This window comes from Blennius ocellaris (genome assembly GCF_963422515.1).
Source record: "Blennius ocellaris genome assembly, chromosome: 2".
Classification (NCBI taxonomy): domain Eukaryota; kingdom Metazoa; phylum Chordata; class Actinopteri; order Blenniiformes; family Blenniidae; genus Blennius; species Blennius ocellaris.
In genome coordinates this window covers 6,645,457-6,666,920 of record NC_137651.1, presented here as the reverse complement: position 1 = coordinate 6,666,920, position 21,464 = coordinate 6,645,457, and the positions used below count along the sequence as shown (strand labels likewise).

At 42.0% G+C, this 21,464-nt stretch overlaps 2 protein-coding genes across 3 annotated transcripts; one reads left to right on the top strand and one right to left on the bottom strand.

Moving 5' to 3' along the window:
- The first annotated feature begins 1,452 nt into the window (after positions 1 to 1,452).
- Positions 1,453 to 12,033, top strand: LOC308143255 (putative E3 ubiquitin-protein ligase HERC4). The gene is made up of 23 exons (XM_080513994.1): positions 1,453 to 1,669; positions 2,683 to 2,839; positions 3,102 to 3,178; positions 3,896 to 4,123; positions 4,208 to 4,299; positions 4,855 to 4,982; positions 5,585 to 5,739; positions 5,824 to 5,879; positions 5,973 to 6,064; positions 6,149 to 6,208; positions 6,310 to 6,406; positions 6,507 to 6,687; positions 6,764 to 6,915; positions 7,205 to 7,324; positions 7,430 to 7,528; positions 8,105 to 8,284; positions 8,807 to 8,947; positions 9,074 to 9,243; positions 9,586 to 9,652; positions 9,773 to 9,843; positions 10,015 to 10,198; positions 10,884 to 10,986; positions 11,258 to 12,033. The coding sequence occupies exons 1-23, from the start codon at positions 1,456 to 1,458 to the stop codon at positions 11,473 to 11,475; spliced, it is 3,042 nt and encodes a 1,013-aa protein (XP_080370120.1). The 5' UTR covers positions 1,453 to 1,455; the 3' UTR covers positions 11,476 to 12,033.
- A 538-nt stretch (positions 12,034 to 12,571) lies between these two features.
- yif1b (Yip1 interacting factor homolog B) lies at positions 12,572 to 18,272 on the bottom strand. 2 transcript variants are annotated; one of them, XM_080504663.1, is made up of 8 exons: positions 18,138 to 18,272; positions 16,086 to 16,188; positions 15,750 to 15,873; positions 15,547 to 15,651; positions 15,091 to 15,227; positions 14,293 to 14,448; positions 14,099 to 14,192; positions 12,572 to 13,631 (listed from the first exon to the last, which is right to left on the bottom strand). In XM_080504663.1, exons 1-8 carry the CDS (start codon positions 18,172 to 18,174, stop codon positions 13,476 to 13,478), a joined length of 912 nt encoding a protein of 303 aa, XP_080360789.1. In that variant the 5' UTR covers positions 18,175 to 18,272; the 3' UTR covers positions 12,572 to 13,475. The 2 variants fall into 2 exon arrangements, with proteins under 2 accessions (XP_080360789.1, XP_080360788.1); XM_080504662.1 differs by having other exon boundaries at positions 18,129 to 18,257.
- Between the last annotated feature and the right edge of the window lie 3,192 nt (positions 18,273 to 21,464).

Here is a 21,464-nt window from a genome sequence, read left to right as displayed (position 1 = left end):
CTGTGGGACCAAAGTGACCTCTGACCTCTCATCTGTTCCAATCTTACCTTAACCATGAATTGTGCAGAGTGGAGCACTGAGGAGACATCGCCAACCAACTTGGGATGTCCCTGAACATTAATTTATAGTTTTGTTTTTCCCAACTTTAGCAGTGGGAGAAATCCCAGCTGTGTAGGAAGATAACAATACAATGTGTTCAGTTGTCCCACAGAAATCAAATGTTTAACTTGTATATTCCTTCAATAGTATTGTTAGAAATAAATCTTTAAAAAAATGATTTGTCATTGAGTTTTTTTGTAACTTAAGGATGCTTTTTCAGTACGAAACTTGATAATATTAATATATTCAAGATTGATATTCTCGTTTCAGCTGATCTCACTCAGTCAAATATTATGATGTGTTTCACAATAACAACATAATAAGTGGGTCAGAAAGTGAGGGAAGAAAGTAGGTACAGAAGTGGCATATTTTGCTATCGGCGAAGTGCTACTGTCCAGAGCGCAAAACTCAACATGGGCACTCAGATACATCTTATGAGTCCGCCCTCTCATCTCCTTTATCTTTGATTACAGAAACAGTTCAGAGGAATTTATTTCTGTCAACAAATAGGCTGTTCGTTTAAAAGTGAAAAACCTTCATCACTCCTTGTTGCCAACTTACAACTAATAAACTAAACTAAACTATATTAACTCACTGCCGTATTTACATGAACTAAGCAACGAAAACACAACACAACACAATCCTGTTGTGAGATCGGGAAAACATAACAAGTCCTCCACTGGGTACAGAGATAAGTAAATAAGCTTATCTGCTCTAAGTTTCATTTCTGTGAAAACAAAACCTCTGCCTGGTTGCTCTGTGCCTCACTCGGAGTAGATCCAAGTATGGTTGTTTATGCTGTAAATCATGTTTTCTTGTACATAACAGATATTGTTTTCTTTTGAAATACATTGTTGTTGTTTGTGTTTGTAAACAACGTTGTGTTGGTGTATTTACATCATGTCTTTTGTTCTTGGGTTAATTGTTTTAAAATAGTTTACCTCTCAGAAAAGAGAATATTTTGTCTGTACATCATTTAATAAAACTTGTGCTTTTAAATATATTGACATGGTGCGATTTAAAAAAAAAGTATTATTATTATTATTATGTGGCGGCGATTGTCATGCTGCATTTCGGTCCACTTATGGAGCTCGGAAATGTGAACGTCTAAGGATTTTGCGTTGTTTTAAAAAATAAAAGTGTCACATTATTTTTAAAACATAATAGTATGGTCTTTTTAAGATAATCGGATTTTGTTTAAGTGATATTTCATGTATTAATATCACAAAATGAAGAGTTTTAATAAGTGCTTGAAAGGAACGACGTAATAATATCCGACAGCCCATGAAGGCAGCACTGGTTGATAAAACTTTCCTGAATCCTGATCTCGCCTCAGTCAGTGTGAAGCTCTGAAACATGCAGCTGTATTGTTGGGGAGACAGTTCCAGTGGACAGTTCGGTCCCCGGGGGGGTCTCAGCCCGGCGTCCTGGACTGTCCCCGGCATCATCACCAGCATCTCCTGCGGGGAGAGTCACACTTTATTCCTCAATGCCAATAGAGACGTCTTGTCATGTGGACATAACTCACAGGGTCAGCTGGGGAGGAGGAATACTGACGGAAAGAAACTGGGTGAGTAATTAAACATAATAATAATAATAGTCCTTCAGTTATTGTTGGAATTGCACATGTATGTATAGTTTATTGCCTCTTAAGTGTTTGATTTGACTGAAAATCAACCCATTTCACCTGTTTTGCTGCTCTGATGCCTGATGGGTTTGTTGCATCCTTCTAACATTGCGCAGTCTTATTTGTGGGCAGAGTTTCGGTTTCGTTTCATCCTCGGTGCCGGAATGAAAACTACCAGAGTCAGCCAGGAAAGAAACTTACACCGAGTTTGATCGTGGTTATTTGCAAATCAAATCAAATCTTTATTTTATATAATATTGGTAAATAGTCTTTGGAAGTACAACACTATATAGACATATAGTGAACAAATATATGAACGTTAATTATTCCATTAATCGAAGGTTATAAAAGATGAAAGACTTGATCTTAACCAAAAAGATCTAAACAGTTACTGATTTTATTCTACAACTTTATACTTTACTCTATTTTACACACACACGCTGAAGACTATTAAATCATTAGATCATTTTTAATCTACACTTAAACAGTTTCAATCTTATTTGGATTCTAATTGTGATGACTAGTGCCTCCATTTGAAAAAATACAAGAAAAATCGTCCAATCTTATAAAATAAAAATGTTCAAGATGATGTGTTTCTGATTTTTGTGACATAGAACATAAAGATAAAAATTTCAAAAAGGTGTTCATACATGGGGCTATAGCTACTGTCTTAACTGTTAATTAAGGCTGTCCCTCTTGTTTAAAAGAGTTTTCTCTCAGTCTGAAACTCTCTGGCGTTCCCCAAGGAAGTGACACAGGCCCACCCTTCATGACATCATCCAGAAAGCTCCTGTAGTGTTTTATTTATCTGACAATAGGGGCGTTTCCTTATTGAAAAAAATCCTGCAAGCCACTAACCAACACTTCCTGCTTCATGAATAACACACCTGCAAGTTCTCAGTGTCTGATCGTCCCAGTGGACCTTCTGATGTTCTCCGTCCGTCTTCTCCTGTAAGGTCATGTGGAAGGTCTGGGCAACGTGGTGGCGATCGCTTGCGGTCAGGACCATTGTCTGGCTGTGTGTGGATCTGGACAGGTTTTCTCCTGGGGGGCAGAAGGGGACGGACAGCGGGGGCTGCTGCCCAATGACCCAGCAGTCAGTTACAGACCATGGTAACAGCTCAGCTTCCGCTAGTTTCTCTACAAGTGCACTTCTGCAATCTATTTTTACAGCCGTGATCCATGTCCCACTGAGGTAACAACATGAACCTGTGTCATAAAAGCTTCAATTAAGCTGTGTGCTAATAATTTAGTATCTATTTAATTGAACCCAGTTACAATAATACAATAGGTAATTACTCTCAAGTTGAATACATTTTAGAGCAAAACTATTTTTAAAGTATTTTAACCATTTTTTTATCTCACCGTTATACAGTCAGGTCCCCATACAACTGCCCATTCCCATCATTCAGGTTGCCTGTGGAAACTCACACTCCTTGGCATTGACCAAAGGTAAGACTTCGATGGCGGGACATCTTTGAGACATGGACATACTGTATGTGCATGAGCTGGGAGCAAATATTGGAGTTACACCACCTCACCCCACCGCTTGTACAAATATGAGTCAACTTCATTGAACGCAGCAGTCGCTGTATACCATACAAAATGTATCAAATATTTTTTATTATTGTCATGACAAATAGGATACACAAGGAAAGGACATAAAAAAAACACCATATTACCTTGAATTTTATTAGTGAACATAGGCATCAATTGACCAACTTTGACAGATTATTCACTTTTCTCTGATTTTTTTCAGTCTTTTTTTCTCCTTTTTCTTGCTTTTTCTCATTTAAAACATTTTTTGGTCTTTTTTAATCTTGTTTTTTTTATGATGCTGATTATTCTCTTATGTCTATAATCAGCTGATAAAATTGCCCAATTAATCGGTCGGGCCCTAGTTTGCAGGTTCGAATCCCACAGCCGACGTGTCACCACTGTGAGTCCTCAGTGAGACTGATCCTAGAAAAACTTGGTCAAAATTGATCAGTGTAGAAAAAAATTGAATTTCCCCAACAGTATTAATAATGTATGATTATTGTAGTTTAGAATAGATGGCCTGAAATTACATACGTATGCGGTTTGAAAACTACTTTTATGAATGAATTACTGTAGAGTAAGACAAAGCATTACCTGAGTTTTCTGAGAGTTCATGTTGTTATTGTCCAGGAGGAGACGTCTTCTCGTGGGGTCTGAACAGTCACGGTCAGCTGGGCCTGGGGAAGGAGGTGACGTTGCAGTACATACCCGACCTGGTGTGCGCTCTGACCGGCGTGGCGGTGACACAGATCGCCGCCGGAGGGACCCACTCTCTGTTCCTCACTCTGCCGGGCCTGGTTTACTGCTGCGGGGCCAATAAGTCGGGCCAGCTGGGCCTCAACAGGGTGGATGAGAAAGGTAGACGTCGGTACTAAAAATTTAGTTTGCGTGTAAAGCCTTTTTTTATCCATCTGTTTCTGTGTTTGTGTTTGTCTTCAACAGGCAGGTTCAACGTCTGCATGGTTCCTGCTCTCAGACCTCTGGGCGTCTCCTTCGTAAGCTGTGGAGAGTCACACTCGGCCGTGTTGACAAAGGTTCAAGCAAATCTAAAACATTCAATGACATTCATTCCTGCCATTTCCAGAAAATGGATAATTATGTTGTACTCGGGGCCGTCCACACCAGGAAGCTGGTTAACCTAAATAAACTGTTTTTGCCCTGTCATCCACATGAGGGGGTGTTTTAGGAGTGTGAAAACAGGTTGTTTTTTTTTTTACACGGGTCCCAGAGTGGAGAAATTGTAAAACCCCAGCTCGTGCTGTTGGCAAAGACGATCATCTGTAGAAAAAAGATTACGCAATTGCCCCCCTCTCCCCCCACCGTGGTCCGCAATGTCATCAAATACCCACAACAATCAGGGACTACAAGCTAAGAGTTTTTGGTGTTTTTGGTAAGTCACAGCGCCTCTAAAGGCCTGGCATGTGTACTACATGCCCTTAAGCCTCGTGTTGAGCCGAGTTCATAGTCACGTGTGGACGAAGGTTTTTTTGGAGAAGGCTGGGGAGAAAAAAATATCTTTTTTTTTTGTCGTGTGGCTGTCTGAGGTTTTTAAAAAAAAAATTTTTTTAATGGTGCTTTGTGATTTCCAGGTGGGCAGAGTTTTCACGTTTGGAGAGGGCGGCCATGGTCAGCTCGGTCACAACTCCTCTGCGGATGAAGTGAGACCCAGACTGGTGGAAGGTCTGGACGGACCCGCCTGCCAGGTTGCATGTGGAAGGTGAGTGACGCTTTAGTGGAGACAGGGTTATTTGTTTCAGTTCAAAATCATTCAATCATATTTATCGTCACTTCAAGGAATCATATTATCCACCTTTTCAACACTTTGACGTGGGTCTTGTTGGTCCAAAAACATTGCATTCTCAGGTTATCGCCCCCAAATCCAGCTTTTCCTTGTTTTCTCCATTTGAATATTGGATCATAGGAGCTGCATTCAGAATCTGCTGTGTCTGTGTGAGCTGGACTGGCTCCGCCCACACATGCCCATCTTGGGAAGATGAGGAAGCACTTCCTCTCCTGGTGCCATGTGCCAGAGCAGAGCTGCCTGATTGTGAGAGGGTCAAAGGGAGGGTCTACCTTGATTGGGATTGATTAAACCCCCGATGACACTATATAGGGTTTGATTTCTGATTGGCTCGTTGAAGCAACACACTTTTTAAAAAATAAAAGGGAGAGAGATGACAGACTTTCTTCACATCTCGGGCATCACTCCAGGCTTGATGCATGTTACTGTTGGAGAACCATTAGGAAGTGAATTCAGTGAGTAAGACAGGATGTAAACAGATCTTTTTTTACTTAATTCACACATTTGTTGCCTCCCAGGCGTCACACGCTGGTTTTAGGCACCTCTGGCCAGCTGTGGGCTTTCGGCAACGCGTCCAAACGTCAACTTGGAAGCGGAACGACAGATTGCAGTCTGAGTCCTGTTCTGGTTCAGCTTCCCTGGACCGCCGACAGCTCAGCAGCCGTACCCACTGGTGCGTACGTGCTGAACACTGAGATGTTGGATTGTAATGAATCTAAATGGACACGACTTAACAGGCTTCATTCAAATTCACCAGACATGAAAATATCAGCTGGGTGGAACACAAACTTCACCTACTCTTCACCTGCACAGGTACAACACTTCATAGATTTTTACAGTGAATGATTATTAAAAGAAAAATATATATATATTTTTTTATTTATTAATTTTTTTCTTTCTTTCAAGGAAATAAATCACGAACAGATAATTGGTCGACTCGATCCAGCAAAACTGCAGAAATGGCTGACACTGAAACATGGCAACAACGAAGCAAAGAGGTGACCATTTCGTCTCGGCCTGCATTAAATATCTCCCACAACTGCCGGGTGTTCACAACATTTTGCTCATATTTTATGTGGCAGAGAAATCGCAGCAATGTTCTTCACAAGTTCAAGTCTGGTTGCAAGTTTCACAAAGGCTGAGTGAGTTTTTTTAACTGACTCCCAAGTTTTAGCTGAATGAAACAAGTTTCAGCCTGAGATTATTGACGCTCACTTGTCTGTATCGATGTGTTCGATGTCAGTGGGCCGCCGCTGGAAGCAGGAGCCTTGACCGTAGACCTCGAGGCCGCCGGTCACACTTTTGACCGGCTGCTGGAAATACCGTGGATCAAACAATCAGTGAGGAGCAGATGGAAATATTTGGATTGAAATTGACAATGATAAAATGAAATTTAAAGCTAATGCTCCATGAGATATCATCTAACTTCTGTCCATGCAGGTGAACGTGAAGGTCCTGATTGACTTGCTGGTGGCTTCAAGAACTGACCTGAAGTGTCCAGAGATCCTCCTGCTGCTGCTGAACTGCCCCCTGCTGCTGGAGGACTCCAGCGCCATGACCATGGTTTTACCTCTGGCTGCTGTCATTGAAGACCTCAACGAGAAAACTCTCTCCACGCTAAGTAAACGCCTCAGAAATAAGCTGTGAGAATGTCGGCGGAGATGGTTGCTACACATTTTTCACATCTAATCCTGCAGGAAGCTTGTGGTCCTCGCTGCCTGGCGACATGCTGATGATGCACATCATGGTCTTCAAGAAGGCGCTGGTCTTCATGCTCCTGAACGGCCTCCTGATGACTCACAACCCGGGAATCAGATTCCTGCTCAACGCCCTCAAGCTCCTCCACAAAGTCAGTATTCAACAGCCACCATCAGCGGGTTTAGCAAAGTGCTTGTGGACTTTAAAAGTCTTACTTTGACCTTTTATGGGGGTTTTGTTGTTGTTGGTTTTTTTGTTTTGTTTCTAAAAGATCAATCATTGGTCCCATATTGTTATAAAATCCCCAATAATTGTGTGGAAAGCTCATATTGTTGCTACATAACCACGCTTCAGTCATGCCAATATTGTTTCTGAAATACCAAATGGTAGTATTTCTTTAATTAAAGTTCCTTTTTATTGTGATGAATATTAATTTACAGGCAAACAAAGTTGGAAAGTCCTACAAAGTCCCACTGAGCACCTTTTATGTGGAGGAACTAAATAGAACAGTGGTGCCACTTGAGGACTTCAGCCTTTGGAAAATGTACGCGTCGGTGGAGGTAAAAACAAACAAACAACCGAAACATTCTCGGTCATACTGTGTCTTGAATATTCACTTTGAATGATTCTCCTGGAATGACGGTGTTTTCTTTCTTCTCTTCAAGGATCATGAACAAACTCCTGCCATCTTCTGCCGCTACCCGTTCGTTTTCACTCTGATTTGCAAGGTGGCGATGTTTAACATCAGCGCGTTTTTTCTGAAGGTATTGCTTCTTGAAATGACATCAGGGTTGGAGGAGATCAGCGGACACTTTAGAGTGAAATATGGCAAATTAATCAGAATTTGGCAAAAAAAAAAGAAAACCCACATTTGAAGTCCAAACTTGAACACAGAAGTAATTTAAGAATAAAATCTGCTAATAAAATTCACGATGGTCCAGCTGAGGGAATGCGTCCTACGACAACGACGGTTGATATTTTAGGTGCATTAGTACATTACAATGTTTTATATTTGTCTGAATATAAGATCATCTTTTTATCAGGGTCTAAGAAAAAGAACTGCTTTTCTTCATTTTATCTTTTGAATCTCAATAAACACAATTTGATCCAGTAAATGTTTCCCTAACTTTGAGAACTGTAATCAGGAGCGTTAGTGTTGTTTACTCTGAGATGTTCACGTTCATTTCTTCACACTCATTCAATTCAATGTGTCAGTTATCTTTTGTCTTTCTTTCCCTCAAACATTTGTTCCCGGGTTTCCTCTCTGAGCTCTGACTCTTCATACATTTTCAATTTTCCCCTCATGTTTTTTTTTTCTTTTCTTCTCCATTAAATTTCAGAAGGTGCATCATATCATTCACAACATGGCTCTGGCCTGGCCTGAGTTCGCGCTGAAAAACCCGACCGACTCCGCCCCGGCGCCGGTCTTCCAGCTCACCCTGAGGCGAACCCACCTGTTGGAGGACACCTTCCGACAGCTCAACGCCGCCGAGGACTGCGCCTACCAGAGACAGCTTCTGGTACTCCCAACATCTCAACCTGCCTCCTGTGGTGGAATGTGGCTTCCAGATCTTCTTGTCATATGTTGCCTGACATAGTTTTTAGTGTGAAGCTTGAAGAAATGAACTAGTGCATTAAAAAAAGATTTGGAATACAATTTAGGGAAAATACCAATCTAGTAATCATGTAAGATGTAAAAAAAAAAAAAAAGTGTAAAAAATGTTAATAGAAATGTTGATATTTATGATTGCAATGATGATATTCAGGACACTTGGATTTATTTCAATTTATCTGCCGTGAGGGAAAGTTTCAGGCTGTTTTTCCACAACAACGTTAGTATTCTTCTGTGTTTCAATATGTTTTTGACAATGTTTGTTAAAATGTGTGATCTACTATTGATTGTCATCATCGTGTCCATTATAATGAATAAGATCTTGGCATTATTCTCCATTCCTTTTTATTCTGGTAGCCCTTTAATTTATATAAATGTTCCTGAGTGTACGGGATGTGATTATAAGTGTTGCTTAACTTTTTAATCCCAGGTGCAGTTTGTGGACGACAGGAAGTTAATGAACGTGAACAAAAAGGACCTTTTCCTTCACATTTTTGACGAGCTGATGGCTCCTGAATCGGGGATGTTCATGCACAACGACACCATGACTCTGCTTTGGTTTCCTCCCCGGGTAAGACCAGGAGGATTTCTGAACTAAGGAACACTGTTCATCAACTTATTTTCAGTGTTATTACTGCGTCTAAACCTGCTCAGTGATGCGAAATTACATTTTCTTTTTTCTGTCCCTCAACCAAAGCTGCCAAAAGTGAAGGAGAAGCGGTACTTCCTGTTTGGGATCCTGTGCGGCTTGGCTCTTTATAACCACAACATCATCCACCTGCCCTTCCCTCTGGCTCTCTTCAAAAAGCTGCTCGATGTGCAGCCCACGCTGGACGACATGAAGGAGTTTCAACCCGTAGTGGCAGAGTAAGAAGAATTTTGAAATCATTGTTTGATTCATTTTGAATAGTTCAAGTTAACCTACAGTGATGAAGTGTACTGGTTATTTAACTGTACATATCTTCAGTTTTTCTTATAATGTTATCAAATCTTTATATTCTGCTGTGTGTGTTTGTAAAGTAATATAATATTGTGGGAATTTTGTACTAATGCCATGATTTCTTTTGAGATGTGTTTTTTCATCCTCAGTTTGGACTTGCAGGCTGACTTTTGTGAAGTCCATTTCATGTGTTTGACATGACTGGATGCCACTGCAGTGCAGCTTTAGACAGTGATTCACAGTTTGTTTGTTTTTTTTTCTGTCTTCAGGTCTTGCAGGTGCATTTTGGAGGAGTACAGTACTGATGAGGTGCAGTCTCTGGAGACTACGTTCACTGTATGTTTCCTGACTCAGCTTTTTGTGAAGCTTTTTTTTTGTTTTCGTTTGTTTACATGTTATCTGTCAGTGGCATGATGCCATCCTCTGCAATATTAATATCTGCAGTATGTATTACAGGTGTCCTGGGGCGGTGAGGAGGTGGAGCTCGACCCCAAAGAAGCAGGGAAACTGGTGACCGGGTCAAACAGGTGCGTGAGTCTCACATCCCGCATAGACATGACAATCCTTATGTTGTACGTTTTCTGCACGTGCTGCCCTCTTGTGTTTGAAACTCTGGACTAATGTATGACTAACATGAAGCCTCCCGATAGAATTATGCACATCATTTGCATCAAGTTCTCTGTTTTTGTTCGCCGTAGGAAGGAATTTGTGGCCGCCTATGTGGACTATGCCTTCAACAAGTCGGTGGACGGCGTGTTCGAGGCGTTCAAGCGAGGGTTTTTTAAAGTGTGCGACATCAACGTGGTGGAGTTCTTCCAGCCGGAGGAGCTGCAGTCAGTGATGGTGGGACAAGAAAACCCCGACTGGGAGGTGTTGAAGCAGGTGTGCAGGAAACTCCAGGATGTACAACTGCTGATACCAGATTGCAACGATTCCATTTGTTCTTATGTTGGATTGTTATCTAGATACCTGTCGAATGTAAGCAGATATTACAAGAAAACGTAACAATTAAAACTAATTTCTTTTATTTCATATCAATACAATATCGGTGCGCTCATATCTCCAGTCCGGCGAGCTATACGTTGTGACGAATGCAAGAGTTTTTTACATTTTAGTTTTTTCCCTCCCAGTTTATTACAGCAAATCTGATATTAAACACCAGTCCTCATTATTTTACAGTGGATGTTAAAATATTAAAAAGCAACCACAATCTAAAGTTAAAAAATCAATTCTTATCAGTATTTAATACCTGTACAGCTTCTTATAATAAAAAATAACCACATACCTTTTACTCTTCTGTGCATCCTGTATGGTGATGTGTGCATTACCATACATTAATGACGCACAGGTTTCCTTTAACCTTTATTAACCTTATATATTTGTCATCTGTACTGTGAGGGCGATGTGGAGAGAATTACAATAACAGTATCACACATGAGCTCCCATTATTAGTTTTATTATTATGCTTCCTGTCCAATTGATTTAATCTGCTTCATACATTTAGTAAAAACAAACAAGCAGCATTTGACGTAACGTTTTTTATATATATATTATGTTTCCTGCCCAGAACACTGTTTATGAAGGAGGCTACCACGCAGAGCATCCAAACATCATCATCTTCTGGGACGTGTTTGAGAGCCTGACCGAGGAGCAGAAGAAAAAATTCCTCTGTATGTAACATAACTTTTTTTTCTTCTTAAATTTCCCCGTGAACCATTCCTCTATAACAGTGTTTTTCAACCACTGTGCCACTTTGATGAGAATGACTTTATATCGTTAATATAGGCTACAGTGTTTCAAATGTTAACATTTTCGGGTGGTGGTGTGCCTCCAGATTTTTTCCAAACAAAAAAGTGTGCCTTGGCTCAAAAAAGGTTGAAAAACACTGCTCTATAATACCGAACCAATGGCGGAGCTCTGTTGTGTTGCCGTTGTCTGCAGTGTTCCTGACTGGCTGCGACCGCGTCCCTTTCCTGGGGATGGAGAGCATCGAGATGAGAGTGGCGCCGCTGCTCGACGCCACCGAGCTTCACCTGCCGGAGTCTCTCACCTGCCACTGCCTGCTGCTGCTGCCCATGTACGGCAGATACCCCGTCGACAGGACCATGAGGAGCAGGCTCCTCGAGGCCGTGAATCACAACAGAGGCTTCTGGAAGTGACGAGACGCGGCGGCGCCTTGAGTCCGTCCTGTGTCACTTTGGTTTTTAATGCAGACGCGTCGACGGTAATTCTAACCGAGAATAGGAATTCAAGCATTTTACACAAGTAAACCAACAGTGTGTGTGTGTGTGTGTGTGTGTGTGTGTGTGTGTGTGTGTGTGTGTGTGTGTGTGTGTGTGTGTGTGTGTGTGTGTGTGTGTGTGTGTGTGTGTGTTTCTACAAATTTAGTAGTGTTAAGTACAATGAGGATATTTTAAAGGATCAGGTCACAGCCCTCATTGTCATTCTCTTTCTACATTAAGCTCTATAATCAGTAACTCAAGTTATTCTTCTCATTTGCATTTTACCAATAAAATAAATGTTTATCTCCAGCATATATCTTGCATTTTATTATATTAAGTACGAAATTAAGCAATTTTAGACACGCTTTATCGTTTCATAAAACAGACTAAAAGATGAGTTTATGTTTTAAGTTCATTTGAGAGATTTATTCTTTTTATTTTAACAACTGTATTGATCCCATCTGAGCACTTTTTGACCGAATGACCAGATTGTCTTTGGGGGTGCAAAATTACGATGTGATTAATAAAACAACTTTATTTCTGTTTGACTTTAGGTTTTATTAACAAAACCTCTTTTCCCATTCAGGGATTCAGACCTGCTGGTCTCAAGTTTACATGTTCAGTGTAAATTTAACTGAAAATGTTATTTTTAAACACAAACTTTAATAATCAGTCACATTTTATTTATCAGTTCACTTCAACACCTCAGATCAAGTCTGAATCATTCCAGAGTTCCACCAGAGTTGGAATCCACCAGAGTTCCACCTGCTACAGCATCTGAAAAAAACTGAACTGACAAGTTTGTTTCATCCCTTCTACAAATAACTACTTTGGAACATTTAAAACATTTTATTTTAATTGTGGTAATTATGGATTTTAGTTTAAAAAAAACAAATGAAACAAATACCAAAATATTCAAATATTTTAATCAAATAAAGAATAAAACAAAAAAGTGGCTTAAATTATCTTAGTTATTGTGTAAAAAAGAAATGTAAAGTTATTCTAAATCAAAAAACTTTTATCTCAGATTTTTTCGAAATGCGCCTGTATGTAAAAAGCACAGACTGTCGCAGTGACATTAGAAGACTCGCCAGCACATTAAAGCATTTCTGATCATAAATTCAAGTATCTTAAACAGACGAGAAGACTTTAGGCAGAAACAAACCATCTCATTTTTCCCTTTCTTTATTCCATCATCTTTTCAGTACGAAACACAGCTAATAATTTCCTTACTTCTTAAAAAAAAGATATCAAATACTTGCCATTGTATCATGAAGTGTACACCTTAACGACATTGTTCCTCAGAGCTGATCGTTCTGTCCAGGCAGCGAAGCTCATACATGTAAAAATGCCCAAACATCCGCTGTCACAGACCAGTTAAGTAAACCTCATTTCCAGTGACAAAACAGGTACTCCCCCCCCCCCCCCCCAACATTTTCATGTATAATACCACAAAAAAGTCCTTCTTGCCAAAACGTCTAATCAGAGCCTGAAGATCACGTACAACCCTGAATTTTAGTTCTTTAATCCAGACGGACGGTCCGTTGTGAGGTTAGTGTGCTTTCGTTTGGTCGGCTCAGAAACATCAGACCAGAGTGACGTCCACAGTAATACTACACGCAAACATTCATACTTAAATAGTCTTTACAAAACACAATTAACAATTAATTACACAGTATAGAAAAAAAAAAGAAATCTTAAAGCTGCGTGCTTCTGCTACAAATTTATGAAGACATTAAAAAAAAAAGGCAAATCTAATGACGTGTGAGAGAAAGAGAGACGTCTCCTCACGTCTTCCGACTGTTTTGTTCGACTCCGTGTGCACGAGAAGAGTGTCGTTTTTTTTATTTTAAGGAGGTCCGGGGGAGAGGGGGGGGTGAGATGGCGTTGAGACGGCAAAGTTCATCTTGTGAAAGTGCGTCTGTGTGTGGCGGGTTCTATCTGACCAGGTGGTACGTGAGCCAGTACATGAAGACGGGCTGTGCCGCCGCGATGGTCATGGTCAGGTACATCCTCAGCTGGTTCCTGGCTCCTCGGACCAGCTGGCCCTCCGCCGCCGCCTCCGACAGCAGCTTCAGACGCAACGTGCGGATCTACACGAGGAAATATGGTTTTACTTTGTGCAGATGACGCTAAAACCCTAAATCCCTGTGTCGGCTGACGGGACTGATGACGTCCTCAATTTATCAGAATTTTTTTTGATGGGGTGAACTTTGGGCCGTTTCTTGTGTGAATGCTGCCAACTGGGAAATGGAGCTTAATCCACTGGTAACTTCTGAGTTCCCAGCTGTAGGAACATAAAAAGTAGCACTATATTTGCCACATTAACTGTGTTGAATGAGCAGAAGTATGTGGTGAACGGCGGCCTTTCTAATTGGGGGGGGGACTTTGATGTGGTGCTTAAAGGCATTTTAAGGGTACTGTGATATCAGCTACAAATGTGAAACAAAAAATAAATAAATATCAATCTGACTTCCTAAAAATATGCTTTAAATTGAGTTTTGAAAAACCTGGTAAGTGTTCAATTTCAAAATCCATATTTTAATCCCAAGACACTCACCATAAAGACATAGATGGCAGCACAACACCACAGTAGAGAGAGATAATATGCCGATTTCCCAAACAAAAGTCCTGCCACGACACCGACGATCATTCTGAAGAAACAGAGAGACGACAGACGGGTTTGGTACGACAGGACCAGAACAACGACAACGACAACAACAAGATGCAGGCGTGACGCAGAGAGTTCCATACCCGACATATTTGTAGCCGGAGAAAGCCAACAGGTCGATGGTGGTGAGATCTGTGTTGATGGTGACGAGGTAGAGCGACAGCAGGACCGCCAGGACTTCCATGATCAACCATACGAACGCCGAGCTGGCCTGAACTCCCAGCAGCTCCGGAGAGAACCTACACACACGCACACGCACACGCACACGCCATTTATAAACCTTTGCTTTAAGAAATTCCATGTTTTTAAGCTGTTTTCAGTTTTTCTTCATTTCTTATGGTTTTAGTTATTTTTCCAGTTTTAGTCTTTGTGCCTTTATTCTAGCCCTTTGATGTACAGTATCCTCATTTTGGACGAGTCTTGCGCCACATGTGCAAGTTTTGAACCAAACTTTCAGGCTCGTTTGATGTTTGTTTTAGACTGGGGCCGATGGTAGTATGATACTACTTACCTAAGAGATACGGGTTCCTTTGATATAGAATGACTGATATAGAAATAAAGAAAATAGGATTAAATGTTTTCTTTTTACTTTTCATTTTGGGAAAGCTTCAGGGAGCCACTACACGCAACCTGACACCACAGCAAGAGGCTCGGTTTCACACCACCAGAACTAAAATTCCAAGGTTATTAGCCTTTGATTGTTTACAGAAGAGATTTTCTTCACAGTTAATTTTATAAGAGGTGTGTTTTACGTCAGTCAGTCAGTTGCTGCAACGACTTCACATGGATATTCATGGATAGAGCACAGTGAATCATGAGCTTCGTGAATCGTTCCACCCCTACCAAATGGTCTTAAGAGAAAAATCCATATTTCTGAGTACCTGTTCTGTGTGCCGAGGGCCAGGCCGGCCACCAGGACGTATGTGATGAAGCCCATGGTGGGGATGTAGAGATCGGGAGCGTTGACGTCAAAGCGTGGAGCCACAGGAGTGTCCTGCTGGTAGCTCACCTCCCAGTCCTGCAACGCACACACACACAGTGACACACTAACCACTGCTTGACACTCAGACTTATTCATGTTGCACTTCATGCGACACACAATACATAACCACTTGACTTGACCCTGCGTCTGCTTTATGAGTTTATATATAACACGCAGACGGGACAGTACTGTATATCTAAAAGCTATAAAAAGAGATACCGTGTGACCTGGATTACTTTTTTAAGCAGCAGTGGAAACGGCAGCGGTCCACAGGGACTCTTGTCTCGTCTCAGCCACAGAACTGCCTGCAGCTCTGCCTCACAGACCTGAAGTCAGCCGGTGGAAGCAGACTCACCTTGTGCATATAAGGAAAAACAAGGAGGCCCAGCTTCTTCCCCACGTACACCGTGTCCACCGCAAAGTAGTACTTCATCTTGGAAATTGGGATGAACCTGTCCAGCTGCAACAGGCAGGAACACACACGTGATTAAAGCGCTTCCTGTTTGGAAGAAACAATTCAGAAAAAAATAAATAAACACAAACTGAAAATGTGTTTACATTTTTGTCCACCATTTCCCTTCCCTGCGTTGCCAGCGAGCTTCCATAAGCCATGGCCAGGTTGGACATGGGGCTTGACAGGATGGACTCGCCAGAAAACCCCTGAGGATCGACCGGCTGGTTCCTGCACAGGTGATGCCAGACAGACCGTGACTCAGCTGAATGAATATTTGAATATAGAAGCCAAGAAGAGACTAAACCTAGTGTTAAGCATTTTCACGCAACACGCAACAAATGTAAACCGTGCTGATCTGAATTGTGCTCGGCCGACAACCGAACAGATCTCGCTTGAGTTTTGACGGCGCTCAGCTCTGGCCAGGCTGGCACTGCTCCCACCTGATGCCCGCCTGTGATCTCTGTCCAACTCCGCTGGTATCCTCAAACAGCTGGCTCTTATCTGAGCCGTCTGCGGGCCGATTCCTGGGACGCATATTAGGTTCTGCAGTAAAAAGAAAAAAAAAAAAAAAGACAAACATGTCAAACAGAGCAGTAAATTTTAAACCAAATGATTTGACTTTACAATTCAAGGTGATGCATTAAGTCGGCTGAATGAGTAAAGCCAGCAAATAAAGCAAGCCAGAGAAATGAGAAAAGCAGCAGGCATTCACTTTCCTCTGCATGGCAAGAGATACTCAAATTTAGAGACACTTGAATCAGTGTGTTTCTTCTATAAAGGTACTTCAGTATTTATTAAGCTAAGCTGAGACTGATGCAACACGGCAGCCGTCAACCCATCAGAAATGTGTGTGCCTGGAGGTTTGCTTCCTAATTACAACTATTACTAGCTAATCTTGTGAAATGTGCAGTGAAATCCAGAGCAGAAACTTGTTTTTTGTTTTTTTTTTAAACACTGGTTAAGTGAATTAGAAAGACTATTAGATAACTTTTGCTTGTATTCAATGTGCTCCGATTTCCGATTTCACAGCTCTGAGGAGAGGACAAAGCTTCTTTTTAACTTCATTAGCAGAGGGCGTGATCACATCATCACATACTTATCACAAGACTGCACTGTCTCCTCAACAGCCACACAAAAGCTTTCACTTTGGTTTGATGCAATCTGAGCAGATCTGGCTGCTCCGAGTGGGTTTTTTCTTTACTCTGAATCTCGCCTTATACCAGTAATCTTTTCTTCACACAGATTTCAAAATGTTTTTTTTAGTGGAAATGAACAGGACTCTACAAACTGTCAGCTATTCACTTAATGAGCTGAAAATACAGTCCATGAGGACGAGTTTATGTTTTTAAACAGTTACTGCAATGCTGTCTAATACCTGAAAAGTCAGGACAGGTCACGCCAGGGAAAAATACATCCAAACAATTTATCACAAGCGATATGGGAAGTTTCTTAAAACTCACAGAAACTCATCTGACATAACTCAATTCAACAGCCTTTGTACATTCACACGAGAAATGGCTATTCCTCCCTGATGTACAACATTAATAACACATATTATTCGTAATAAACGCAGTTCAAGTCGGAAACAGACTTGAACTGACCTCGTTATACTTGCATGTGTAACTCTCTAACTAGTTTGTTAGGAGCGACAAGAATGGATGAACCTACAATTATCACTTGGTTCATATGTTTGATAATGACAATGTTGTGGAAGAGAATATCCCAAACGGTGAATTTACGAGTTACCAGCACAAATAACTATCGATAACTTAACCCGAAACACTGGTGGAACCAAAACACTCGTCATCCACTCGTTTATAGTGAAAGCGTGAAGAATATCATACATAGAAGTAGGTCACTCTCACTTGTGTTGTAATACCGACAAAGTTTGATGCATTCGTTACAAGTACAGTTGTCAGAAATATAGAGGAGTCTGCTCCTCTATATTTCATGGTGAGTTAACGGTTTTTCACCATGCTCCGTTCAACATTCGCCTGTTAGCACTGTGCGCTAATGTGACACCATATAAAGAAGCTACACGCTCAGAACTGTAACTTATTTCCAGTAAAGTCATCTCCCGTGATGGCTAACGCTGTACACTGGTAGCCACGCCGATCTCTGTGGTTCTAAGTCATTCATGTCAGTGGTTAGCCTCAGCCGGCCGACAGCGGCTAACCGGTGTTGCGGGTAATGTAGTTTCCCTGTTAACTGGTGACGGATTTGCTTCGCGTCTCTCGTTACTGCTACTAAAATCAGACGTTAAAAACTCGGCATATCTCCGTATCTGTGCAGGGAAACACCATTCGACCCCATTCAGAATAATGCACTAACATCCGTAGTAACGAGGAGTAAGAAAGTACGCAGAAATTATTCGATCACCAGTTAACGTGGAAACAGATTAATCCGAAACATCGGCTCCCTCTCTGCAAATAGCAAGCGACTCGAAACATTACAAAACAGAGGTGATCGCTGAAAACACGTACGTAACTTACGCTGTCTGAAGCCACTCTGATTTGCAGTGTAATCCATTTGGACAAACAGCAGCCCTCACACAACCAGCTGTATTCTGCACCTCTTGTGTGAATGTATGTATGAAAGTGTGTGTAGCGCCGAGCGGCCGCTTTAGTCTTTGGAAGCCGCTGTCATTCATAGATTGAACCGGAAATGACCGAGGTCTACTTCCGCTCTGCTGCAGCGCCGAGGAAATCCCCGTCTCCACCGCACACAAGTGCCGGGACGGAGCGGAGCGGTTCGGAGCAGTTCGGAAGCACTAAACCCGACCGAAATTTTGGGTCGCGTCCCCACTGCAGAGAGGAGCATGAAAAGTGGGCGGGGCTTATGAGCTCGCAGAAATGTGACATTATAACAGAAAAGAATGTCGTCAGATGTAGATCTTATGAATCCTCTGTTGTTTAAATTCTTTGCACTGTTATTTTTTGCAGCGGAAAAAAAAAAAGTTACTTTTTGCAGCAGTCATTTTTTGCAGTGGAGAGCTGCAGCCGCAACTTCCGTGTTTGTTTTGAGAGAGCGAGTCGCTCGGCCACTTGCCGGGCGACGTGCCCCGCACTGAGCGCTCGGGTGCGGGGCAAGTGGCCGGAGCGTTCCCCCCGGTTGGCTGAGGCACAGACACGGGAGTCTGAGCTTTCTGCAGGAGGTTCTCCACTCCGGCGCCTCCGTGTTCCGGCAGCACAGCGCCGGAACTGAGGCGCCGAGCTCCGAGCTCCGAGCTCCGAGCTCCGAGCTCCGAGCTCCTTTTCATCGCTTCCGCGGTCTGTCCCCGCGATAAAGCGCCACTGACCGCGGCTGAACAGAACGCTGACCGCCTCTGGAAAGCGGAGCTGCCGGAGCGCGGTCACCGCCGGAGACGAGAGCTCCAGACTCCGGTGTCACGGACGCGCATCAGCGCCACGGCCAGCGCTATGCTGCAAACAGAAAACTCCACCGCGATGCAAAGTCCCTCCCCCCGGTCTCCCCCTGCCTCAAGTCCGCTCTTTCACAACAAACACTAAAGTTGAGCAGCAAAGAAAAGAAAAGGAAAATAAAAACAACCAGTGCGCAGCTGACCACACTGACAGCAGAGGCTTCATCCAGCCAGCACATTAAAATATTGAGGGCGTGTAGTAAATCACTGACCAATCAGCAGACAGCAGCTCAACCTCAGACCCGTTCCATGGTCCCCGGCACCCCAATGGATGGGTAGCGGAAAAGCGGTCGCCTTTGGAGCGGTCTGGAGCGGTTTAGACTGCATTACATGTCGTGAGACGCGAGCCGGAGCGGTTTAAACCCGTCTAGGCTGGTACTTTCTGTGCGGTGGAGACGGGGCTTCAGTGGCGCTTCCTATCGGAGCTGACGTCGCAACGCGAAGCCATATTGGATGGGGCACCTCAAGTCCATTCAGCTCTGCTATTGAAGGTGTAGTCATACTTACTCGCATTTCACACTCAAAAAGTACGTGCTTTCGTGCTGAAATTATTTGTATTAGCCCTCACAAAGACTGACATATGATAAACACAGAAACAAATTCATTGATCTTTTGGAGTTCGCTCTGGCTCTCTCTCATACACGTACAGTATAAACATGACTAACACATGTCTTCATATTTTTTTTTTTTGTTGGCTGAGTATATTTAATTTTTGGTAGTTGGTAGTTATCTATTTCAGGCACACACACACACACACACACACACACACACACGCACACACACACACACATACATTTTCAATAGTACTAATTTTGCATGGTTGTTCTAGGTCTTATTATCGATCTATCGTTCAGCTGCTTTTGTAGTAAATCTCTGAGTTTGTTTAAACTAACAGAATTAATTTTTGTTCCCCCATTTTTCTCTGTCTGATCATGTTCCTCAAAAACAACTAAAGTCTTCACTGAACAAGCTTTTTTTTTTTTTTTTTTTTTGAGGGCAAATTTTCTGGTGTGTTGCTCAATTGATGTGATGTGAATAGTACACACAGGAAATAAATGTAGCCTTTATTTAGTCAGGAGTACATTGAGATTAATAATCTCTTTTATTAGTGTGTCCCGAGGAGCTGGGGGAGTCGAGGGTCTAGCACAGGTATCTGCACTATCCAACGTAATACACCTCATTACATTCTGTGAAATGACTTGTGATTTAAAGTTATGGTCATTAGAGCACACAATGGAGTGTACAGTGATTGTTGAGGGACATACCTGCCTTGGAAACAGAAGCAGTCACATTCCAGTGATCAGCTGTGACTGGAAACCTCTGTAGATCAGAATGTCTTCCAGTAAGCAGATAGGGCCGTGGAAAGTTTTTCACTTTCACTTTTGCCTAAGGTAAAGCCAGCATAATTTCAAAACAACAACAGCTTTACCATCCACATATTCCAGCAACAACTGAAACAGAAGAAATACACCTAAAACCATACAATGTTCAAGGATAACAGTCCAGTCTAAATTCAACATAGCCTGTCATGCAAAATAAAATGGAAGTGTCTTGGGGGGGTTATCATACCAAGGCATATTGATGAAGAACATTAATGAAACATGAAATAAAACGCGATTGGAAATACTGAAGAGATCACTCGATTATTTATTAGGGCAGCTACAAATTGTTGTTTTATTAATGCTTAACCTGGAGTTTTTGCGAGGTGAGGGCCGCTGGAGTCCATCTCTGCTGACTCTGGGTTGTCGTTCACCTTGGACACGTCGTCAGTCCAGGGCAAACACACACACACACGGGCACACACACACACACACACACACACACACACACACACACACACACACACACACACACACACACACACACACACACGCACGCTCACTCACAATTTCTGTCACCAATCAACCTCAATTACATGTTTTTGAATTATCAGTGGAATACCCCACACAGAAAGGCCCAGCCACGTTATGAACTATTTAATAATACCATAAGATGTTCTTCTCATCAAACAAGTCTTTATTGAGTTGCTGCTATTCTTATGCAGAATTTAAAAATAAAGCAAGAATTTCTTTGAAGTGTTTAAAGTATACACAAAGAAATTTGAAAGATGGGCTTCACTTAATGCTGGGGATGGCCCAAACCGCAGATTCGCAGCTTTGTTGACTTTGTATCATACTTTCAGTTTCACATTGGATTACAGTAAGGAGCGATTGAACTGGAAGGGTGACTTCAAGACAAGGTTACCGTAAAGTAGCCAGGTTGCATAAATAGGCAAGGCAGAGCTGCTCTATTGAACCGTGGAACGATGGCGCATACGGATTTGACACATCATCTATACACCACAAGGAACAACTGCACAGGTAATCTGCAATAGATCAGTTATTATTGTTCAATAAGA